Source organism: Lagenorhynchus albirostris, chromosome 19, assembly GCF_949774975.1.
Source record: "Lagenorhynchus albirostris chromosome 19, mLagAlb1.1, whole genome shotgun sequence".
Classification (NCBI taxonomy): domain Eukaryota; kingdom Metazoa; phylum Chordata; class Mammalia; order Artiodactyla; family Delphinidae; genus Lagenorhynchus; species Lagenorhynchus albirostris.
In genome coordinates, this window is record NC_083113.1 from 27559897 (window position 1) to 27581118 (window position 21222).

Consider the following 21222-nt stretch of genomic DNA (forward strand, 5'->3'; position numbering starts at 1 on the left):
TAGCCTGTTTTTAAACTTAGTATAAACAGAGTCACAGTGATTGTATTCTTTAATGCTTGCATCATTTACTTAAAGTGTATTTTGAGAGTCTTTCCTGTAGATGATGGTATTAGTAGTCTGTTCACCCTCACTGCTTCATAGTATATTTCATTGTGTGAATACTTCATGATTTAATAACCCATTCTAATGTGAATGGATGTTTGGGTTTTGCGTATTTCCGTATCCTCTTCACCACTTCACCACCATTTTTGCCAATCTGATGCCTTTGGGAAATGGTATCTCAAGGTGGTTTTAATTTGTAGTTTCCTGATTACAAGTAGGGTTGAATAACTTTTCATATGTTTATGGAACATTTGTGTCTTCTGTTAAATACCTGTTTGTGTCTTTGCTCAGTTTTCTGTTGATTTGTTTGTCTATTTATTGATTTATGAGTTCTCTATTTTAAACTTTTAATAAAATATTTTTTCAACATTTTATTATGAAATTTCAAACATATGGAAAAGTTGAAAGAATTTTATACTGAACATCCCTATTCCTATGACCTAGAGTCTACACTTAATATTTTTGTACTTGCTTTATCATCTATTTATCCATCCCTCTATCCATGCACTGATCCACCATTTTTTTAATGCATTTCAAAATAAGTTACAGACATCAGTACACTTCCTCCTAAATACTTCAGCGCGCATATAATTAGCTAGAGATAAATATTTAGGGTTTTTTTTCCTTTTGAGATAAAAGACATACATGTAATGAAATATACATTGTATCATTTGAGTTTTGACCAATACAAATACCCTTGAGTTTAGTAACTATCAAGTTACTAAAATAATTTTTAATAAGAAATGCATTCACATAGCTCAAGTCAAAATAATGAAACAGTATAGGAGGGTATCTTGTTTCCATTCTTATCCCCTCTGCTCCAGTTGCACCCTCACTCCTCTCCTTGCCTCCCATTAGTAACTATTTTTTTTAGTTTCTTGTATATCTTTCCAGAGTTTCTTTACACACTATAAATACATAGTCTTTCTTCCCTTTTAAACAATGCTGCATAGCCTTGTACATATATATTTTCCACATGTGCTTAACTTATCTATAGGATAAATTCCCAGAAGTGGGATTGTTTGGTGAAAAGCTGTATACATTTGTATTGTTCTAGATACTGCTAAACTGCTTTCAGTAGTGGATATAACAATTTATATTCCTACCAGCAGAGTGTGAGGGTGATTTATTTTTATTTTTTTATTTTGTTTTTTATTTTTTTATTGAAGTATAGTTGATTTACAGTGTTGTGTTTCTGGTGTACAGCAAGGTGATTCAGTTTTACATGTATATATATATATATATATATATATATATATATATATATACGTGTGTGTGTGTTTGTGTGTGTGTACACACACTCAAATTCTTTTCCATTATGGTTTAATACAAGGTACTGAATATAGTTCCCTGTGCTATACAGTAGGACCTTGTTGTTTATCTATTTTATATAGTAGTTTGTTTCTGCTAATCCCAAACTCCTAATTTACCCCTTCCCCACCCCCTTTCCCCTTTGGTAACCATAAGTTTGTTTTCTGTGTCTTGTGAGTCTGTTTCTGTTTTGCAAATAAATTCATTTGTATAATATTTTAGATTCTACAAATAAGTGATATCATATGATATTTGTCTTTGTCTGAGACCTAGAGATTATCATACTAAGTGACTTACTTCACTTAGTATGATAATCTCTAGGTCCATCTGTGTTGCTGCAAATGGCATTATTTCATTCTTTTTTATGGCTGAGTAATATTCCATTGTATACATATACTGCATCTTCTTTATCCTTTCATCTGTCGATGGACATTTAGGTTGCTTCCATGTCTTGGCTATTGTAAATAGTGCTGCTGTGAATATTGGAGTGCATGTATCTTTTTGAATTAGAGTTTTCTTCAGATATATGCTTAGGAGTGGGATTGCTGGATCATATGGTAGCGCTATTTTTAGTTTTTTTTTAAAAATATTTATTTGGTTGCACCAGGTCTTAGTTGTGGGAGGCAGCATGTGGGCTCCTTAGTTGTGGCATGCGAACTCTTAGTTGCGGCATGCATGTGGAATCTAGTTCCCTGACCAGGGATCGAACCTGGGCCCCCTGCATTGGGAGCGTGGAGACTTATCCACTGCAGTGCCAGGGAAGTCCCTCTATTTTTAGTTTTTTAAGGAACCTCCACACTGTTTTCCATAGTGGCTGTGACAGTTTACATTCTCACCAACAGCATAGGAGGGTTTCATAAGGGGGATTTTTTTATAGCCTTGTCATAGATTTTTTTTCCAATCTGATAGGTGAAGGATATATTTCAGTATAGTTTTAATTTGCATATCTGTGATGAATGTGGTTGAGCATCCTTTTGTATGATTAAGAGAAATTTGTATTTCTCTTTCTGTGGACTGTTTATACATATTTATTGTCTATTTTAAAAAGTTGGATTATCGTTTTTTTCTTACCAATTTCTTCTTTATGTGTTAGGGTTGTAAACTTTTTTGTGATATGAGATGCAAATGTTCCTGTTTCATTTGTCCCTAACCCTCATTTGTCATTAGTGTTTTTAATTGTTTGCTTATCTGATTGTCCTCATTTTTAAACATTGTGATAAAATATATGTAATAAGATTTACCATTTTAACCATTTTTAAGTGTACAGTCAGTGGCATTAAGTATATTTACAATGATGTGCAACCATCACTGCCGTTTCCAGACCTTTTTCATAATCTCAAACAGAAACTCTATACCTATTTAGAAATAGCTCCCCATTTCTCTCTTCCCTCAGCCCCTGGTAACTTCTGTTCTCTACTTTCTGTCTTTATAAGTTTGCCTATTCTAGATACCTCATGTAAGTGGAATCCATACAATATTTGTCCTTTGTATATAGCTTATTTCACTTAGTTTAATGTCTTTTGACTTTGGTTTAGGTGATTTTTGTCATGCAGGATTTAAAATTTTTACATAGCTGAATTTATCAAATTTGTTAGAGGCTTCTGGATTTTGTCATTCCAAGGTTATAAAGGAATTTCTCCATGTTTTCTTCTAGTACTCTTGTGGTTTTATTTTTTACATTTATTTCTTTGATCCATTTTTATTTTATATGGTGTATGATGTGAAATATGGATCTAATTTAGGTTCCAGCCCCCTGCCCAGATAGTTACCCACTTGTCCCAACACCATTTATTAAAAAGTCCATCTTTTTCTTCCTCCTTTGAGATGCCACTTTCATCATACTGAACTCCCACATATACTTCAGTTATTTCTGGACTTTCTATTCTGTCTGTTCATGCTTCAGCACCACATTGTTTTTAATGATTCTTTATAATATGTTTTAATAAGAGCCCTAGTCCTGTCTCATTGCTCTTCTGAGTTTTCCTGTTATTCTATATTGTCTTCTACAAGTTTAATAGTTTTGCTTTTCACATTTAAGTGTATAATACACCTAGATTTTATTTTGTGTAGGATATGAGGTACATATACCCAATTTTCTCTACCATGCTTGCTGGGTATAAATCAAGTTTTAACATATGTATATATGGATCTCTTTCTGTGCTCTACTCTTTTTCTACATTAAGACCTCTAGGCCTTTATCATCATAGCTTTAGCAGAAGTCTTACAGCTGTAAGAGTACATTTCCCTTCTTGTTCTTTCTCTTTTTTTTAATAACTAAAAAGGTTTATTAAAATTAATAACCAAGTGTTTTAATTGACATCAGAAGAGCAAAACAATAAACCCTGAGCTTGTTCTTTTTCTTAATGAGTGTCTTGGCTGTGATTGGCCTTTGACTCTTCACTGTAAATTTAACAGTCAGCTTCTCAGATACTATGAGAGTTCCGTTGGGATTTTGATTGGAATTGCAGTTAAGCTGTGGAATAATTTGAGGAAAATTGACATTTCTATTATATTGAAACTTCTAATACATGAACAATGTATAGCCTTTCGTTTGTTTAATCTCTTTTTAGTAAAATTTTATAATTTTCTCCATTTCTTGCATGTATTCTGATACATTATAAAGTAAAACATATTTTCTAATAGTTTTTTGGTGATAAGTAGAAATATAGTCTACTTATAAAAACAGTTGTATTGAGATCTAATTCACATACCATATAATTCACTAGTTTAAGCCATACAATTCAGTGTCTTGTAGTGTATTTACAGATATGTATAGTTATCACAACAGTCAATTGGAGAACATTTTCATCAACTCAGAAAGGAACCCTGTACCTTTTAGCTATAACTCCATTATCCCTTCATCCTCCTCAGTCCTAGGCAACCATCAGTCTACTTTCTGTCTCTGTATGTTTGCCTATTGTAGACATTTCATATAAATAGAATAATATAATCTGTGCTCTTTTGTGACTGACTTCTTTCACTTAGCATAATGTTTTCAAGGTTCATCCATGTTATAGCATATATCAGTACTTCATTCTTTTTTATGCCTGAATAATACTCCATTGTAATAATATATCACATTTTGTTTATCCATTCATCTGTTGATGACACTTGGGTTCCCTCCATCTTTTGGCTATAATGTATAATGCTGCTACAAACGTTCATGTACAGGTTTTTGTGTGGATGTATGCTTTCATTTCTCCTGGGTATATATCTAGGAATGGAATTGCTGGGTCATATGGTAGCTCATGTTTAATCATTTATGGAACTGCCAGACTGTTTTCCAAAGTGGCTGCACCATTTCGCATTTTACAGCAATGTATGAGAATTCTGATTTCTTCATTTTTTTGTTGTTATTTGACTTTCTGATTCTAGCCATCCTAGTGGGTGTGAAGTAGTATCTCAGTTGACTTCTGTATGCTGAGTTTTGTTATAAACAATCTTATTAAAATCTTTTATTCACGGTTTATCTGTAGATTACTTTTTTAGTAGCAAGTCATTATCATCTGCAAATACTGTTTTACCTCTTCCTTCTAATCCTTATATCTTTCATTTTTAAAATATGGTTTTGTTATCCTAGTGTCCCTGTAAATATAATATTGGATAGACGTGGTGATAGGAGGCATCTTGGCCTTGCTCCTGATCTCAAAGTGAATGCTTTCAGCATTGCACTATGAAGTATGATGTTCATCATAGGATTTTATTGTTGTTGCTGTCATTTATCAGGTTATGGAAGTTACCCACTATTCTCCATTTTCAAAGAGTTTTATCATGAGTGGATATCGAATTTTTTTTTTTTTGGCTGTGTTGGGTCGGGTCTTTGTTGCTGCACGCGGGCTTTCTCTAGTTGCAGCGAGCGGGGGCTACTATTCGTTGCGGTGCATGGGCTTCTCATTGCGGTGGCTTCTCTTGTTGCGGAGCACAGTTTCTAGATGCATGGGCTCAGGAGTTGTGGCTCACGGGCTGGCTCTAGAGCGCAGGCTCAGTAGCTCTGGTTCATGGGTTTAGCTTGTCCGCGGCATGTGGGATCTTCCCAGACCAGGGCTTGAACCCATATCCCCTGCATTGGCAGGCGGATTCTTAACCACTGCACCACCAGGGAAGTCCCTAAATTTTATCAAACTTTTTTCTTTATATATTGAGGTAGTCCTATGTTTCTTTTCTTTTAATCTGCTAATTTTCTAATATTAAATTAGCCTTACATTCCTGATATAAGTCCACTTTTATCATGAGTCATGCATTGCTTGGTCCAGTTTGCTAATTTTTGCATGTTTCAGAATTAAAGAACAAATTTGCATTGCATGTTTAAAAATTTTTTTACATAGTGCCCTGGAATGGGCTTGCCTCAGGAAGGGCCTGTTCCTTGGAAAGTGTTGGGGTAAAATTAAAAAAAAAAAAAAAAAATTTAAAAATGCATGTGTTTAAATTAAAAAACATTTTTGTTTGGTAAAGTACATATGGCATAAACTTACCATCTTAACCATTTTTACATGTACAGTTCAGTGGTATTAAACACATTCATAATTTTGTATAACAATCATCACCATCTGCCTCCTTAATGCTTTTCATCTTGTAAAACTCTGTACCCATTAGGCAGTAAACGCGCATCTCTCCCCTACCCTCAGCCTCTGGCAACTGCTGTTCTATTTCCTGTCTCTATGATTTGGATTACTCTAAGTACTTCATTTAAGTGGAATCGTACACTGTTTCCTTTTTAATGATTAGCCATTCCACCCCGCCACTCCATGGTAACCACCACTCTACTCTCTGTTTTTCTGAGTTTGTCCTTTTCAGATTCCACATATAAATGAGATCGTACAGTATTTGCCTTTTTCTTCAAAAAATTAAAAATAGAATTACCCTACAATCCAACAAGCCCACTTCTGGATGTATATCCAAAGGAAATGAAAACAGGATCTCAAAAAGATGTCTGCACTCCCATGTGCATTACAACATTATTTACAGTAGCTAAGGTATGGAAACAACCAAAATGTCCATCAACGGATAAATGGATAAAGAAGATGTGGTGGAATATTATTTGGCCATGAGAAAGAAGGAAATCCTGCCATTTATGACAATGTGGTTGGACTGTGAGGGCGTTATGCTAAGTGAAATAAGGCAGACAGAGAAAAACAATCTTGCCAGAGGATTCTCACTTTCATTTATTCAAAAAGCCATCTTTTGGATTTCTTAATCCTTTCTAGATATATTGATTTTCTGTTTCAGTAATTTTAAAAATTATTTTTTCTTTGACTTTTTGTGGATTCTATTTTTTTCTAAACTGTTTAGTTTGAATGCTTATTAGCTTGTTAATTTTTAGTCTTTTTTTCTAGTGTAAAGCATCTAAGGCTATAGATTCTCTCTATGTACCCAACTACCTACATTCCATAAAATTTGATATATAGTTATCTTGTTACCATTAAATTTGAAGTGTTTTGTAATTTCCTTCATGAGTTTTTTAATGTAATTCATCAACTATTTTAAAATGTACTTTAAAAATTTTCAGGTGTCTGTTTTTATCGTTATTAATTTTCAATTTGATTGATATGGTGAGAGAATATGATACTAATCCTTTGACATTTGTTGAGGCTGGCTTTATGGCCCTAGTAAGTGATCAGTTTTCAGAAATGTTCTGTGTGTACTTGAAGAGAATGTGTTTTCTTCAATTTTAGTTGAATGTAGTTCATGCATAGTTTATATGTCCCTTAGGTCAAGCTAATTTATTATGCTATTCAAATTTTATGTATCATTACTGAGTTTTTAATTGTGAGGTCTAACAGTTACTGAGCAAGGTATATTAAAAATCCTCATATGATGATGGATTTGTTAATTTCTTCTTAATCTATAAGTGTTTCCTTTAATTTTGAAATTGTTATTTGCTACATACAAGTTTAGAATTTTTATATACCTAGAATTTAGAATTGTTGTGATTTAGAATTGTTGTGATTTCTCATTATGTGGTGACTGCCTCCATCTCCAGTAATTTTTTCTTTTTTTTTTTTTTTTTTTGCCTTAAATTCTGTTTTGTATGATATAGATAGGTTTTCTTTTGGTTAGTATTTTCCAGGTGTGTCTCTTTTTCATCATTTATGTTTTAGTTATGTCTCTTATAATCACATATAGTTGGTTTCTTAATATAGTTTGACAATTTTTATATTTTAACTGAAGATTTTAATCTATTAATAGTTATCATTGCTGACAGTTGGATTTATTTCTACCATCTTGTGTGTTTTCTATTTGTGCTACTTTATCTGCCCTATCCCCAGTGTGTTTTTTTGGATTGAGATGTTTCCCCCCGCCCCACCTTCTTTACTCCATTTTCCCACTCTATCCCACTTGTTTTCTTTTAGACAGCATGTCATTTTTTAAAAAAATCCATTCTGATGATCACTGTCTTTTGTTGTTGTGTTTAATCTATTAACACTTAAAGTAATTTTTGTTTTTTATGTTTTCTATTTGTCCCTCTGTTTTTCATTCTTCTTATAGTCATTTTCTACCTTTTTGGTAGATTATTTGAAAAATTTTAAGAATTATATGTTAATTAATCTATTGGTTTTAAAGCTATATTTCATTGTAATATTGCTTTTAGTGGTTTCTCCAGGGATTATAGTATATATCCTTAATGTTTTAGTTTAGTTCGGGTTAATATTGTGCCAATTATATACATCAGTATAAGGTGTAGAAACCTTGTAACCATGTAAATCTAGTTACCTCTTCCTCATTATTTATGCTATTAATTGTCATGTACATTACATCTGTGTACTTTAAAAATGCACAAGAAAATGTTATATTTTTTGTTGAAATAATCATTTATATTTTAAAGAATTAAAAGATCTGTGCATCTATTTATCATTTTCCTTCATCCTGAAGAACTTCTTGTGGTGTTTGTTGAAGTGAAGTCTTCTAGAAATGAATTTCTCTTAATTTTCTTTGTCTGAGAATGTCTTTATCTTGCCTTCATATTTGAAGGATATTTTGGGTATATATAGAACTCTGCTATAAAGTTGGTTTTCTGTGATTTTCTGGCCTTCACAGTTTCTGATGAAAAGTCATCAGTAGCCTGAATCATTGTGACCCTGTATGTAATGTAATATGTTGTTTTTCTCTGTGTGCTTTGAAGACTTTATATTTGGCTTACAGCATTTAACTATGATGTGCCCAGAATGATTTTCTTCATCTTTATCCTGGTTGGCATTTGCTAAACTTCTTGGATTTGTAAATTTATATTTTTAACAAAGTAGGAAACGTCTAGCCAATTCTCCTTCAAATGTTTTTTCTGTTCCTTTCAGTGTTCTCTCTTTCTGTACCTTCAATTTGATATATGTCAAAATTTTTGGTATTGTCCCTTATCCTTAAGGTTCTGTTAATTTTTTTTCAAATTTTAGTCCCTCTGTTCTTTAGATAATTCTATTGTTCTACCTTCAATTTTATTCACTTCCCCCTCTTTTATCCGCATTGTGCTTTTAACACATCCAATACATTATGTTTTGAGATATTGTATTTTTAAGTTTTTAAAAGTATTTTAAGACTTTCCGTCCAGTTCCTTTTTTTGTTTCTCTAGTTTTTATTTCTCTGATGAGATATTCCTATCTTCTCCTTCACTATAAGCATATTTTTCTTTACTTCATTAAGCACAGTTATAATAGCCTCTTTACAATTCTTATCTGCCAATTACAACATTAGAATCATCCATGCATTGGTATCCATTGCAGTTTTTTCTTTTTAGACTGTCAGTTTACTGTTTTGTTTTTTTTTTTGGTATGTTAAGCAATTTTTTAAGTTTTTTGTTTTGTTTTACTTCTACTTTTTTTTTTTTTTTTACGGTACACGTGCCTCTCACTGTTGTGGCCTCTCCCGTTGTGGAGCACAGGCTCCAGACGCGCAGGCTCAGCGGCCATGGCTCATGGGCCTAGCCGCTCTGCGGCATGTGGGATCTTCCCGGACCGGGGCACGAACCCGTGTCCCCTGCATTGGCAGGCGGACTCTCAACCACTGCGCCACCAGGGAAGCCCTTACTTTTACTTTTAGCATTAGTACAAAACCTTCATAAGAAGGTCATTTTAGTTGTAAGCCAGTAGTAGTTCTCCACCTGTGGTGATTTTGCCCACAGAAGACATTTTGCAATGTCTGGAGACATTTTTGATCAACGCATCTGGGGTAGGAGTACTGCTTGAATCTAGGGGATAGAGACAGAGATGCTGCTAGACATCCTACAATGCAGCAAGCAGCCCTCCACAAAAAAAGATCTGGTCTGAAATGTTAGCCTTGCCGAGGTTGAGAAGCCCTGTCCTAATAAGCAAATTCTGTGAGTTATGCTAATTTTATAATAACTTGCTGGATAGCTAAGGGGAATCCCTTGTAAAATCAATTTTCTTTCATTATTTATTCTTACAGGAATAATCAACTCTATGCTAATATTGTCTCACCAGAACCACATGGATAAATGTAATTTAACTTGTCTTACCAAATCAAATATCTCTGTGGGTATTTCTTTTTCTTTCTTTCTTACCTTTTTTTTTGTTTTAAATGTCCAAAGGGTACTTTTGAAAGCTCAAAACCTTATTAGTATAACCATCCTTTTTACGTACCTTAATTGAATTTCTTTGAATTTTCCATTTTACAACTAAATATAATTCATTATATCAAGTAAGTTGGGAGGCTGGGGAAATCATTAGTTCAGTATTATAATTTAAGAAAGAAAAAGATACCTGAAATATGAGGTTGGCTTATGTATAATTAATTGTGTTTTTCTCAGTTTGCCGTAGAATAAAGATTTGAAATGCCCCCACCCCCTTTTTTCCCAACTCCAGAGCTGTATTTCTTTCTGTATACTTTTTCCATATCTCGATTTGGTTTGAAATGTAAATGATCTTGGGTTCTACAGTAGCACTTAAGAAGAAAAGAAAAGAAAAAGCTACCATTTCTATTTTTCATGTGATGGAATTATATATAACCTCACAAAGAACTCATCTTTAGTAGTATTTATTTTCAAAAACATTTACAATTACATTTTATTTAAATAGTGATGTAAGATTAAAATAAGCAAAATTAGTTACATGAATCTCTTAGGAATCACTTGTCAGGCAAACTTTGATCTTATAGATCAGTGGCAATCATTGTCATTGTTACTGGCTCTCAGAGCAGTGTGACAGGCAAGGCAAAGAATGCTTTTTTTTTTTCTTTTAAACCTTGATTTTCATAAACCATGAATAGAAGATAATTAGGAATGATACCAGCTTTTATTACATAATACACCAATTATACTTTTTTGCCAACAAAATAAAGCCTGCAAATAGACTTTAAAAAGCAAAGTTGTCTAAACGAAAATTAATTTCATTTATTTAAATAGGTCTTCATCTATATTTCATGTCATCATTAACACCCATTTCTTGAGAGAGAAGACAATAGTCATAATCTCATTTAGTTTCTTAGTTTTTTTTCTTGCCCTATTACCTTCACTCGTAGGACAAAATTATTTACAGCATTAAAAAATTTTTTTTGGAAGTGGTTGAACAGTTGATGAGATTAGGAAAGAATTCATCCTATTCAGTTGCTTGTTACAGTAGGCTTCTGAAGAATACCATTGACTAAAAATGCAGGAGTCTTCAGCCTGTTAAGAGTTTTTCATCTCTTCATTACTGTTTTTTTTTTATTTTTTAATTTATTTGTTTTTGGCTGCATTGGGTCTTCGTTGCTGTGCACGGCCTTTCTCTAGTTGTGGCGAGCCGGGGCTACTGTTCATTGTGGTGCCTGGACTTCTCATTGCAGTGGCTTCTCTTGTGCTGGAGTATGGACTCCAGGCATGCGGGCTTCAGTAGTTGCAGCACACGGGCCCTAGAGAGTGCGGGCTTCAGTAGTTGTGACGTGTGGGCTCAGTAGTTGTGGTGCGCAGGCTCTAGGGTGCTCCGGCTTTCAGTAGTTGTGGCGCGTGGGCTCTAGGGTGCAGGCTCAGTAGTTGTGGCACACTGGCATAGTTGCTTCGCGGCATGTGGGATCTTCCTGGACCAGGAATGGAACCTGTGTGCCCTGCATTGGCGGGCAGATTCTTAACCACTGTGCCACCAGGGAAGTCCCGTTTGTTACTGTTTTAAATGTTAAAAACCTCTAACATAATCTAATTTGACATTATATTCAGGTTCTTAAACCTGTTGTGATGAAGCATATCAATTAGTGCCTCCCCTAAATTTCTGCTTTTTTTAGTCCAATTTGTGTTGTCTTTTTTAGTTTTGGGGGTTAGGAATGTAATACTAATTTTGTTTTTCAGATTATGTAGTACATTCATGTTCGCACAGAATTTTCAAAGGGTGTATGAGACCTTTTCCTCCTAGCATTGCCCCCCAACTACCTAATTATCTTCTGCATCCTTCTTGATTAATTCGTTTCTTTGTTGTTCAGTGTTTGCATATTTTATACACTTTTTTGTACCTTCTTTTTATAATCTTAACAATTTTAGTGAGTTTTAACTGACATACAGTAAACTGCACATATTTTAAGTATATAGTTTGTTATGTTTTAACGAATGTGTAGACCAGTGAGACATTTACCGCAGTCAAGATAGTGAGCATGTCCATCACCCCGAGGTATGCCCCTTGTGTTTGCTTCCTTCCATCTGCGTGTCCCATCCTCCAAAATCTAGGCAACCTTTGATCTTTTTTCTGTCAGTGTACATTTGTTCACATTTTCCTAGAATTTTATATAAATGGAGTAACTCAGGATGTATTCTTTTGTTTTTGGTCTGACTTATTTCATTCAGCGTAATTATTTGTTGACTCATCCACGTGTCCCTTTTGTTGCTGAGAAGTATTCCATTCTATAGTGAGAAATAATATATATATATTATATACGAATTATACATATTATATATGTATTATATATTGTATATATGCATTATATATATTATATGTGTGTATAATGTATATATAATATATATAAATGTATAATATATATATATATGTGTCTGCCCCTGAGTCTTGCTAATGTTTGGTCTTTGACCCAGGTTCCTGACACAGAGCTCCTAAAATCCTTTGGAATTTTCTGGGTGATAGAAGTGTCTTTTATTCTTATGAGGTGATTCTTAGTGGGCTCCTGGATGGAGGGCTGGTCACTACAGAGACCAAGCCATGATTAGAACTTTCAGCCACAGCCCCATCCCCTGGAGAGGGGAGAGGAGCTGGAAATTGAGTTAGTAATCAAGCATGCCTATCTGATGAAGTCTCCATAAACATTCCCATAGTATGGGGTTTTGAGAGCTTGCAGGTTACCGCAAAGCTTACGGTCTTTTGGGACTGAGCCCTTAACTTGTGGGATTTGCTGCTAACCCCAGGTAGATAGCGTCAGAACCAAATTGAATTGTAGGACACCCAGCTGGTGTCACAGCTTAGTGTGGGAAAACTCCTCACACATTTGGTGGCCAGAAGTGTCAAAATTGTTGTGAGCATGAGAACAAAGGGAAAGACAGCGTGTTTTCCCTATAGGCATAAGGATATACCATTTTGTTTTTTCATTCACTTGTTGGTGGAATTTGGCTTGTTTCTGTTTAGTTTGTGGCTATTATGAATAATGCTGCTATGAAAATTCATGTATAAGTCTTCGTATGGACATAGGTATTCATTTCTCTTGGGTAAATACCCAGATGTGGAATGGCTGGTACTATTGTAGGTGATTGTTGAACTTTAAAAACAAAACAAAACAACAGCAACCTGCCAAACGGTCTTTCCAAAGTGGTTATACTATTTTACATTCCCAGCAGCAGTGTGTGAGAATCCCAGTTTTTGCATGTCCTTGCCAGCGCTTGGTATGGTCAGTCTTATAAATTTTAGCTATTCTAATAGCTATATAGTGGCATCTAGTTGTAGCTTTAATTTTCATTTTCCTGATGGCCAGTGATGTTGAACATCTTTTTATGTGCTTATTTGTCATCTGTATATCTTCCTTGGTGGAGTATCTATGCAAATCTTTGGCCAATTTCTTGTTAATTTATTTTTATTATTGGGTTTTGAGAATTCTTATAAATCTGAATATAAGCCCTTTGTCAGATATATGATTTAAACATATTTGAGATTATTACATATTTGCATGCAGTTGTAAGAAATAATACAGAGAGATCTTGTGTACCCCTTACACAGTTTTCCCCAAAGGAACATCTTATACAACTACAGTGTAAGATCACAGCCAGGGTGTTGACATTGATATGGTCAATATACAGAACATTCCCATTACCACAAGGATACTTCATGTGGCCTTTTTCTTGTCACACTGCCCGTCTTGTCCCCAACCTCTCCTTAACCCTGGCATCCACTAATTTGTTCTTCATTTCTACAGTTCTGTCATTTCAGGAATCCTTTTGAGCTTGGCTTTTCTCATTCAGCATAATTCTCTAGAGATTCATCCATGCTGTGTGTGTCACTGGTCTGTTCCTTTTTATTGCTGAGTTACAGTCCATGTTATGGCTGTCCCACTATTTGTTTAACAGTTTACCCATTGAAGGACATCTGATTTGTTTCCAGTTTTTAGCTCTTATAACTAATGCTTATAAACATTTGTGTAGAGTGAACACAAGTGAACATAAATCTTCATTTCTCTGGTATAAATATCCAGGTGTACAACTTCTGGTCATGTGGTATTTGCATGCTTTTTAAGAAACTGCCACACTTTCCCAGAGTGGCTGTACCATTCTGCATTACCATCAACAATCTATGAGTGATCCAGTTTTTCCACATGCTCACCACCATTTGGTATGGTCACTATTTTTTACTTGAGCCATTCTGAGATGTGTGTAGTCATATCTCACTATGGTTTTAATTGAATTTCCCTGATAGCTCATGATGTTGAATATCTATTTTCATGTACTGATTGCCATTTATGTATCTTCTTTAGTGAATTTTGTTTTCATCTCTTTTGCCCATGTTTTCATTGGATTATTTGCTTTTTTACTGTTGAATTTTGAGAATTCTTTATATATCCTAGACACTAGTCCTTTGCACATATTTTTTTCCCGGTCTGTAGCTTATCTCTTCATCCTCTTAACAGAGTCTTTCACAAAGCAAAAGATTTAGATTTTTATGGAGTCCAGTGTTTCTGGCTGTTTTTGTATTTCTTCTCTGTTCCCTTCTTCTCTTGCTCTGTTCCTTTGTGGTTTGATGACTTTGTTTAGTGGTATGCTAATATTCCTTTCTCTTTATCTTTTATGTAAAAAGTTTTCTATTTTTCATTTTTTCCTAAGTGTGTTTGTAATTGCTTATTGAAGCATTTTTACCATGATTGCTTTACAGATCTTCGTCAGATTATTCTAACATCTCTGTCATCTCAGTGTTGGCATTTATTGACTGTCTTTTTAAATTCTTTTTGGCATCTTCCTGGCTCTTGGTATAATGAGTGATTTTTATTTGAAACTTGGACAGTTGGGTATTATATTCTGAAATTCTAGATCATATTTAAACTTTGTTTTTGCCGCTTCAAGGGGTGTGTGTCACCTCATTATGGCCAGGTGGAGGCAGAAGTCCAGACTCCCTGCTTGGCCTTTGTTGGAGTGGGTGTGGCCGCTGTGTTTGGTTGCAATAGAGTGATTATTGTCTAAAAGTTTCTGTCTAACTAGGGTTTGTCTTTTCTCATTATTTGACTAATGAGAGGATACCTTTGTTGGGAGTTTCTTTTGCCTCTCCCCGTTGGCATTTCCAGGTTGCTGCCTTCTTCAGCTCTAAGTCTAGGATATATGAGGCAATAAGAAAACCCAGGGAAATCTCGTGTCACTCCTTAGGTCCTGTGCTCCCTAGCTCATCTGCCTTCTCCTCTTTGCCTTTCAGAGGCTTCTCAGTTTTGTTTTATATGTTACATCCAGAGTTTTTAGCTGTACTTATCAGGAGGAATAGGAAAAAGTACACCAACTTATCTTCCCAGAAGAGTAAGTTGCACCTTTTTAAAAAAAGCTAACAGTAGATCGATCATAGGGATCATTTTATATTAGTACATAAATTGCATACTTAATCTTTTGCTTAAATTATTGCATTGTATTTCATTTTATAAATGTATCAATTTTTTTTTTAGATGTTGGGGGTAGGAGTTTATTAATTTATTAATTTATTTTTGCTGCGTTGGGTCTTCGTTTCTGTGCGAGGGCTTTCTCTAGTTGTGGCAAGCGGGGGCCACTCCTCATCACGGTGCATGGGCCTCTCACTGTCACGGCCTCTCTTGTTGCGGAGCACAGGCTCCAGACGCGCAGGCTCAGTAGTTGTGGCTCACAGGCCTAGTTGCTCCGCGGCATGTGGGATCCTCCCAGACCAGGGCTCGAACCCGTGTCCCCTGAATTAGCAGGCAGATTCTCAACCACTGCGCCACCAGGGAAGCCCCAAAATGTATCAATTTTTTGAAACCAGTCCCCTACTGATGGGCATTAAGGCTGTTTTCAGTCTTTTGTTATTATAAACAATGCTTCAGTGAGTAATGTCATATGTATGTTTCAGTTTGCATGTATCCAGTATAGCTAAAACATTACTTATGTGTTCATTTGATAGAAGAGTCACTTGGTCCTGAAGAAAATTAGAGTATTTCATTTTAGAAAGATCTAATTGTGAAAAAGTCTCTCCTTGGATACGTGCTTACCTCTACCTTCCTATAACTTCCCTTATTGATTCTACTTCTAACTGGGGATGAAGTTAGGACAAATCCAGCCCCTCTTCCTTGTAGCAACCCTCAGATATTCAAAGATGAGTGTCCTTGACACCTACATCTTCTGTTCTCCAGCCTAAATAGTTTGAGTCATTTTAGCCATTTCTCATATCGCATGCCTTCCAGATATTCTGAATAAGACCTGGTTTGTTAAAGACACCTTCACACTTGGACACCTAGAGGGGAACAGAATACCGTAGTCTGTATGTAGACTAATTATTGCAATAGAACAGGACTTTGGAAGAAAAGATTTTGGGACTGCCCTGTCACAGTTTGAATTATATTCCCAGAGACACGGTAATGCCTTCCTTGCATGGAGTTAGTAGTATTTCTTGACTAAATGAATGCACTTATAAACTAATGAATTAATGATTCCTGAACTTACGCTTGACTTAAATCCCCAATTTTGTTCACATGTACTTCTGCTTCTGATCTATATTTGTATGGTTGATTTGGGGGACACATGGCAGGACTTTACATTTGTCCCTGTTTAACTTCATGTCGTTAGAACTATCCAGTCTTCCATTTTCAGATCATTTTGGATACTAATTCTGTCCTTTTGTGTTTTGTCTCTCTCAATATCATGTCATCTGTAGATTTTTCTTGTGTGCCATCAATATACTTTTCTGAGTATTTAAATGGGATATATTATACTCATATTTACATTAAAATATTTATAAGATCTTAAAAAAAAGATAACTTCCTGGAAGTGGACTTGCTGGGTCAAAGGGTATGTGTACTTTACATTTTGATAGATAATGCCAAGTGGCCTTCTGTAGAGATTTGTCAGTCTGAATCACCCTGAATGTTGTCTGTATAGGCAGGACTTCTCTCATATGAGACAATTAGAGCCCAAAAGGTTATTTTGAAGCACTAGATCACAGTATGCAACCCTGATGTTATCTCTATGGACCTTCCAGGATTTCTTGAACAGTTTTTCATATAAAATTGTCTAAAATATAAGGAAAATATTTACATTGATCAGTAGTCTCACTGTAAGGAGATTTTTGCTTTGTTGTTGTGTATAGTATGTTTGGTATTGGGTTTTATAATTCTTCATTCTACCCAAGTAAACTTACATTTTCTTCAGTAGATTTCTCCATGGATATTAAATTCTCATTTGGGTTTGAATTATGCTCTTGTGGCTGATGATGTTAAGCAGTACATCAGTTAAGCAATTTTCTCAATTTAGTGGGTCATTCAAATCCACAGACATTTCTTGTGGTTTGTTATTGTTCACTGGTTTATTGTTATGATTTCCAACCCAAGTTTCTTCCAGAGGTTTTTCTTTTTCTGATTAAATCGATAAGAGTGATGGGCAGGCTTCTAATTTTATCATTTTGAATGCACTCCTGCTGTGTATATATAATGGGTACTTTTGGCTTCATTTCTTTTCTCAACACAGTGTCCATGGTGTTTTGTATATCAGTTGTTTATTCTTTTTTATTGCTATGTAATATTCCATTGCACGAACAGATCACAGTTTGTTTATCCATTCTCCTGTAGAGTGCATTGTTCCAGCTTTTGTTTATTACAAATAAGGCTGCTATGAACATTTTATACATGCCGTTTGGTGGACATGTCTTGCTATCTCTTTTAATATCTTTTAATCAGGATTGTTTTAATCTCACAAAATTGCCTGCCAAATTTATTCCTTACTTTGTTTACTTTCTCATACTTGCCTTTTCCTGAGATGGTAATCTCTTAAAATTCATTTAAGATGGAAGGCTTTGATTTTGGATCATGAATACAGTTGTGATAAGGAAAGAATTAGTTGGTATGTAACTGCTGGAGGGCAAGTTAGATATGGCATATGACCCTTTATCTGCATAGAATTCTGCAGGACTGTCCTATTCCTCAAAGTTGATATTTGAGCCCCTACCTCCCCCATGACAAAGTCTTTGGCAGAAGATAACCACCATTTCCAACTCCAGTGCCCTGCATATTCCTAACCCTTGGAGCTCTCCCCTAGCATCACCATCAGAGTTGTCACCACCGGCTCATCCATTTGGCCTTTTGGTACTGCCAGGCGGCCTTAGTTAAGACCATTTTCTGCCTTTATTATAATCACCACTAACTGTATAGTGTATATAGATTATGGTATACATGTGAAGATCTTTTCAAAATGTACTTACATGCAATTAATTACAGTTAATAGTGGGAGTTAGTTTTCTTTAGTCAATTTGTATGCTGTAATTTGGAAACTTTTGCCAGTGACTAAGAAGTTTTACTTTCACAGTAGCTGTCACATGTGGTATTTAGAGATATTGGAATGGTAACATCATAAAAATATTGGTAAATAGCCTTACATTTACTATATCACTTGGTTAAACACATGGTTATTCAGTATAATTTTTGAACTAAAATAATATTCCATTTGATCACATTATGAGACAGTTAAGATATAGTTCAATAATGCATTCTTCTCCCCCTCCAACTGTGGAAAAAAGTTACCAAGCATCATTTATATATAATTAATTCAATATTATTTCCTTTTTCTTAAAAAAAATAGCCCTTGTGTTTAAAATGTAAAACTTTCCCTCTTTTTCTGTTCTCAAAAATCCACTGTGGGTGATATTGTTTTTGCTGATACATAGCTTTATCAGGTAGGACTCTTAAGTGTCATGTTGGACTCCACGGATATGTTGAACTTTCCAGGGGAAAACTTTCCAGACTGACTTTTCTACATTTGCTTGATCAGTTTTTGTGAATATCTTATGAAAATCACTGGCCTTTAAGGTTTAAAGTAGTCTTTGTATCAAAAACAAAATTATTGCACCAATTTTTCAAAACAGTTTTAAGTGTTTTCTTCAGAAATATTGTTGCTATTTATCTCTGGCTTTCTGCATTATTCATTTGTGTATTTCTCTGTGTTTTTTCTCTTATATGTATATGTGTTTGTGTTATTCTTAACATGTATATATATTTTTAAAAACTGATACATATACCTAACCAGACTTTTTCCAATCTGTGTCCCATGAAATATATTAATCTGAGATGCTAAGTAGAGTGGCACCAAAAACATTATCAAATAAGTTTATTATATCCCTTTTTGAGAGATTCACAATGCATATCAGCATATTAAAGGTTCTGGGGTTATGCAGTAAAGAAGTCTGTTTATCTCAGCATCTTCTAGAGATATTTGAGAGTGGGACACTTCATAACACACAGGGGTGTTCTGGGGATACTGATTTGGGAAATCCTGCAAAAAACTGAGTAAGGTTTTCTTGGTGGTGTTTCAACATATCAAATAAAATTGATTAAAAGTGGTTAAATTTTCAAGAAGTTAAAGCACATAGCTGAATTGTACTTGGGGTGTATTATCTTGTAGAAATTATGTTTTGAAATACAGCAATGATTTATTTTTGGTATGATCTTTTTCAGTACTTTTTATGGCCTTGATGAATTTGTAAAACTACTCTGAAAATTCTGTTTTTTCATTGGAAAGGGATTGTTGTTGTTATTGTCATTATTTGCTCAATTGTTTCTCTTCTATAAGAATTTGCTTTTATCTTTAAAAAACATGTTTACTGTTTCAGATAGCGTTACACAGGAAAGGAGGCCTCCCAAACTAGCCTTTATGTCAAGAGGTGTTGGGGACAAAGGTTCATCCAGTCATAATAAACCAAAGGCTACAGGTATGGATTAATAGAATACAGTTCTTAGTTATTTACATGATTTTTTATTTGCCATAGCATTGAAAAAAGGTTAAAAGGTATTACTCCTTAATGTATATGTAGACTTTCTTCTTGCAAACATTTTCAGTAGTTTACTAAAAAATGTTTATAGATGGTGTTGCTTAAGCCAAGGGTTCGCAACCTTTTCTAAATGATGAAAAGTTTCCTGTGGGGACCTGTGTCTTTTTCTGGTCCATATATGCTGGTTTTTGGAATTCCCTACTTGTAACATTTGTATATATAGTTTAGAGTCACACTGTACAAAATAATCATTTATGGATAATGTTTATAGGATAAAATATACTAGAGATTATGTGGATTTTGCTAACAGAGGTGGCACAAATTAAATTCCAAACCACTAAGCAAAAATTTTTGTCTTTCTTTCAGAGACTCCCTTACAATACATGTGGAGTTTTTAGTTGTTTTTTGGTTAGCTTCCACATATTTCATAGATGTATAGGGTGGTAGTTATACAAGCTAAACAGCTAATTTAAAAAGCTGCAAGAATTTTCAACTCAGATGTAGGTTAAGAAAAGAATATTTTTTCCTCAATTATCTAGTGAAGAAAACTTTTTCAGCTTATTTAAAAGGAAATTGTACTTTAAGAAATATTTTATGTGACATTGGACCCTGGGAGATGTAGAATTAATAGAATATATAAGTGATAGATAGTATTTTTTATGTTAACCTATGGATCTAGATAGGTTAGCACCAATTTGCTACTCTCACTTAAATATGAATAGCCTAAAGATTTTCTTAAGATATGTGTACTACTTATGTTGTAGCAGATCTTAGTTATAGGTATGAAGTGTAAAGTTATCTGCTTTAAATTGAAAAAGAAATCAGATTTTGTTGTAGGTTCTTCAGACCCCACTGCTCTCAACGATAGCATGTCCTTTTAGTAATGAGGCAGGGGGAATGTCTTGATGTGTCTGTGGCATAGCTACACTAAATTTTCTTACATTTAATAAATCTAATGTATAAGAAATAATACTGCTTCACTTTTTCAGAGACATGAAGAAATTCAGCAAGGGATTTGTTGACTAAATTCCAAAATGTTTAAACCTTAAATCTTTTAAACTTAATTTATGCATCTATTTATATACATTTGAAGACTGCCTTCTTTTGAGGGCAACCGTTTTAAAATAATATGTTAAGTTTGTGAACCAAGAGCTTCGTTAAATGAAATTGGGGAATGGTGATTTTGACATTTGGAAATAAGCCATAGTACGTGAAATGATTTTTTAAAGCAGTTTGTTTAAAAAAAAAAAAAAAAGCAGGCTTTTCTTTTAACTTAACTCCTGTTCTCCTCTTATATTGTTTCTTGGGCTGAAGAATCTTTTTGACACTGCAAAAATGGTTACCAAAATTTTAAAAGCTGAAGGTACTAATAAAATATATTGTGTTTGTATACATCTGTTGGTTGTGTAAATAATTGTTAACACCGTATACATATTATTTTACGGAA

The 21222-nt window shown here is 34.4% G+C and overlaps 1 protein-coding gene across 4 annotated transcripts in view; it reads left to right on the top strand.

Annotated features, from left to right (window-relative positions):
* Window positions 1–21222, top strand: part of CYLD (CYLD lysine 63 deubiquitinase) — a 61861-nt gene that overhangs the window by 13355 nt on the left and 27284 nt on the right. For all 4 annotated transcript variants that reach the window (XM_060129744.1, XM_060129746.1, XM_060129745.1 and 1 more), the window contains one exon: window positions 19617–19715. In XM_060129744.1, the coding sequence (XP_059985727.1) occupies window positions 19617–19715 (99 nt within the window). The remainder of the gene's footprint in view (window positions 1–19616; window positions 19716–21222) is intronic.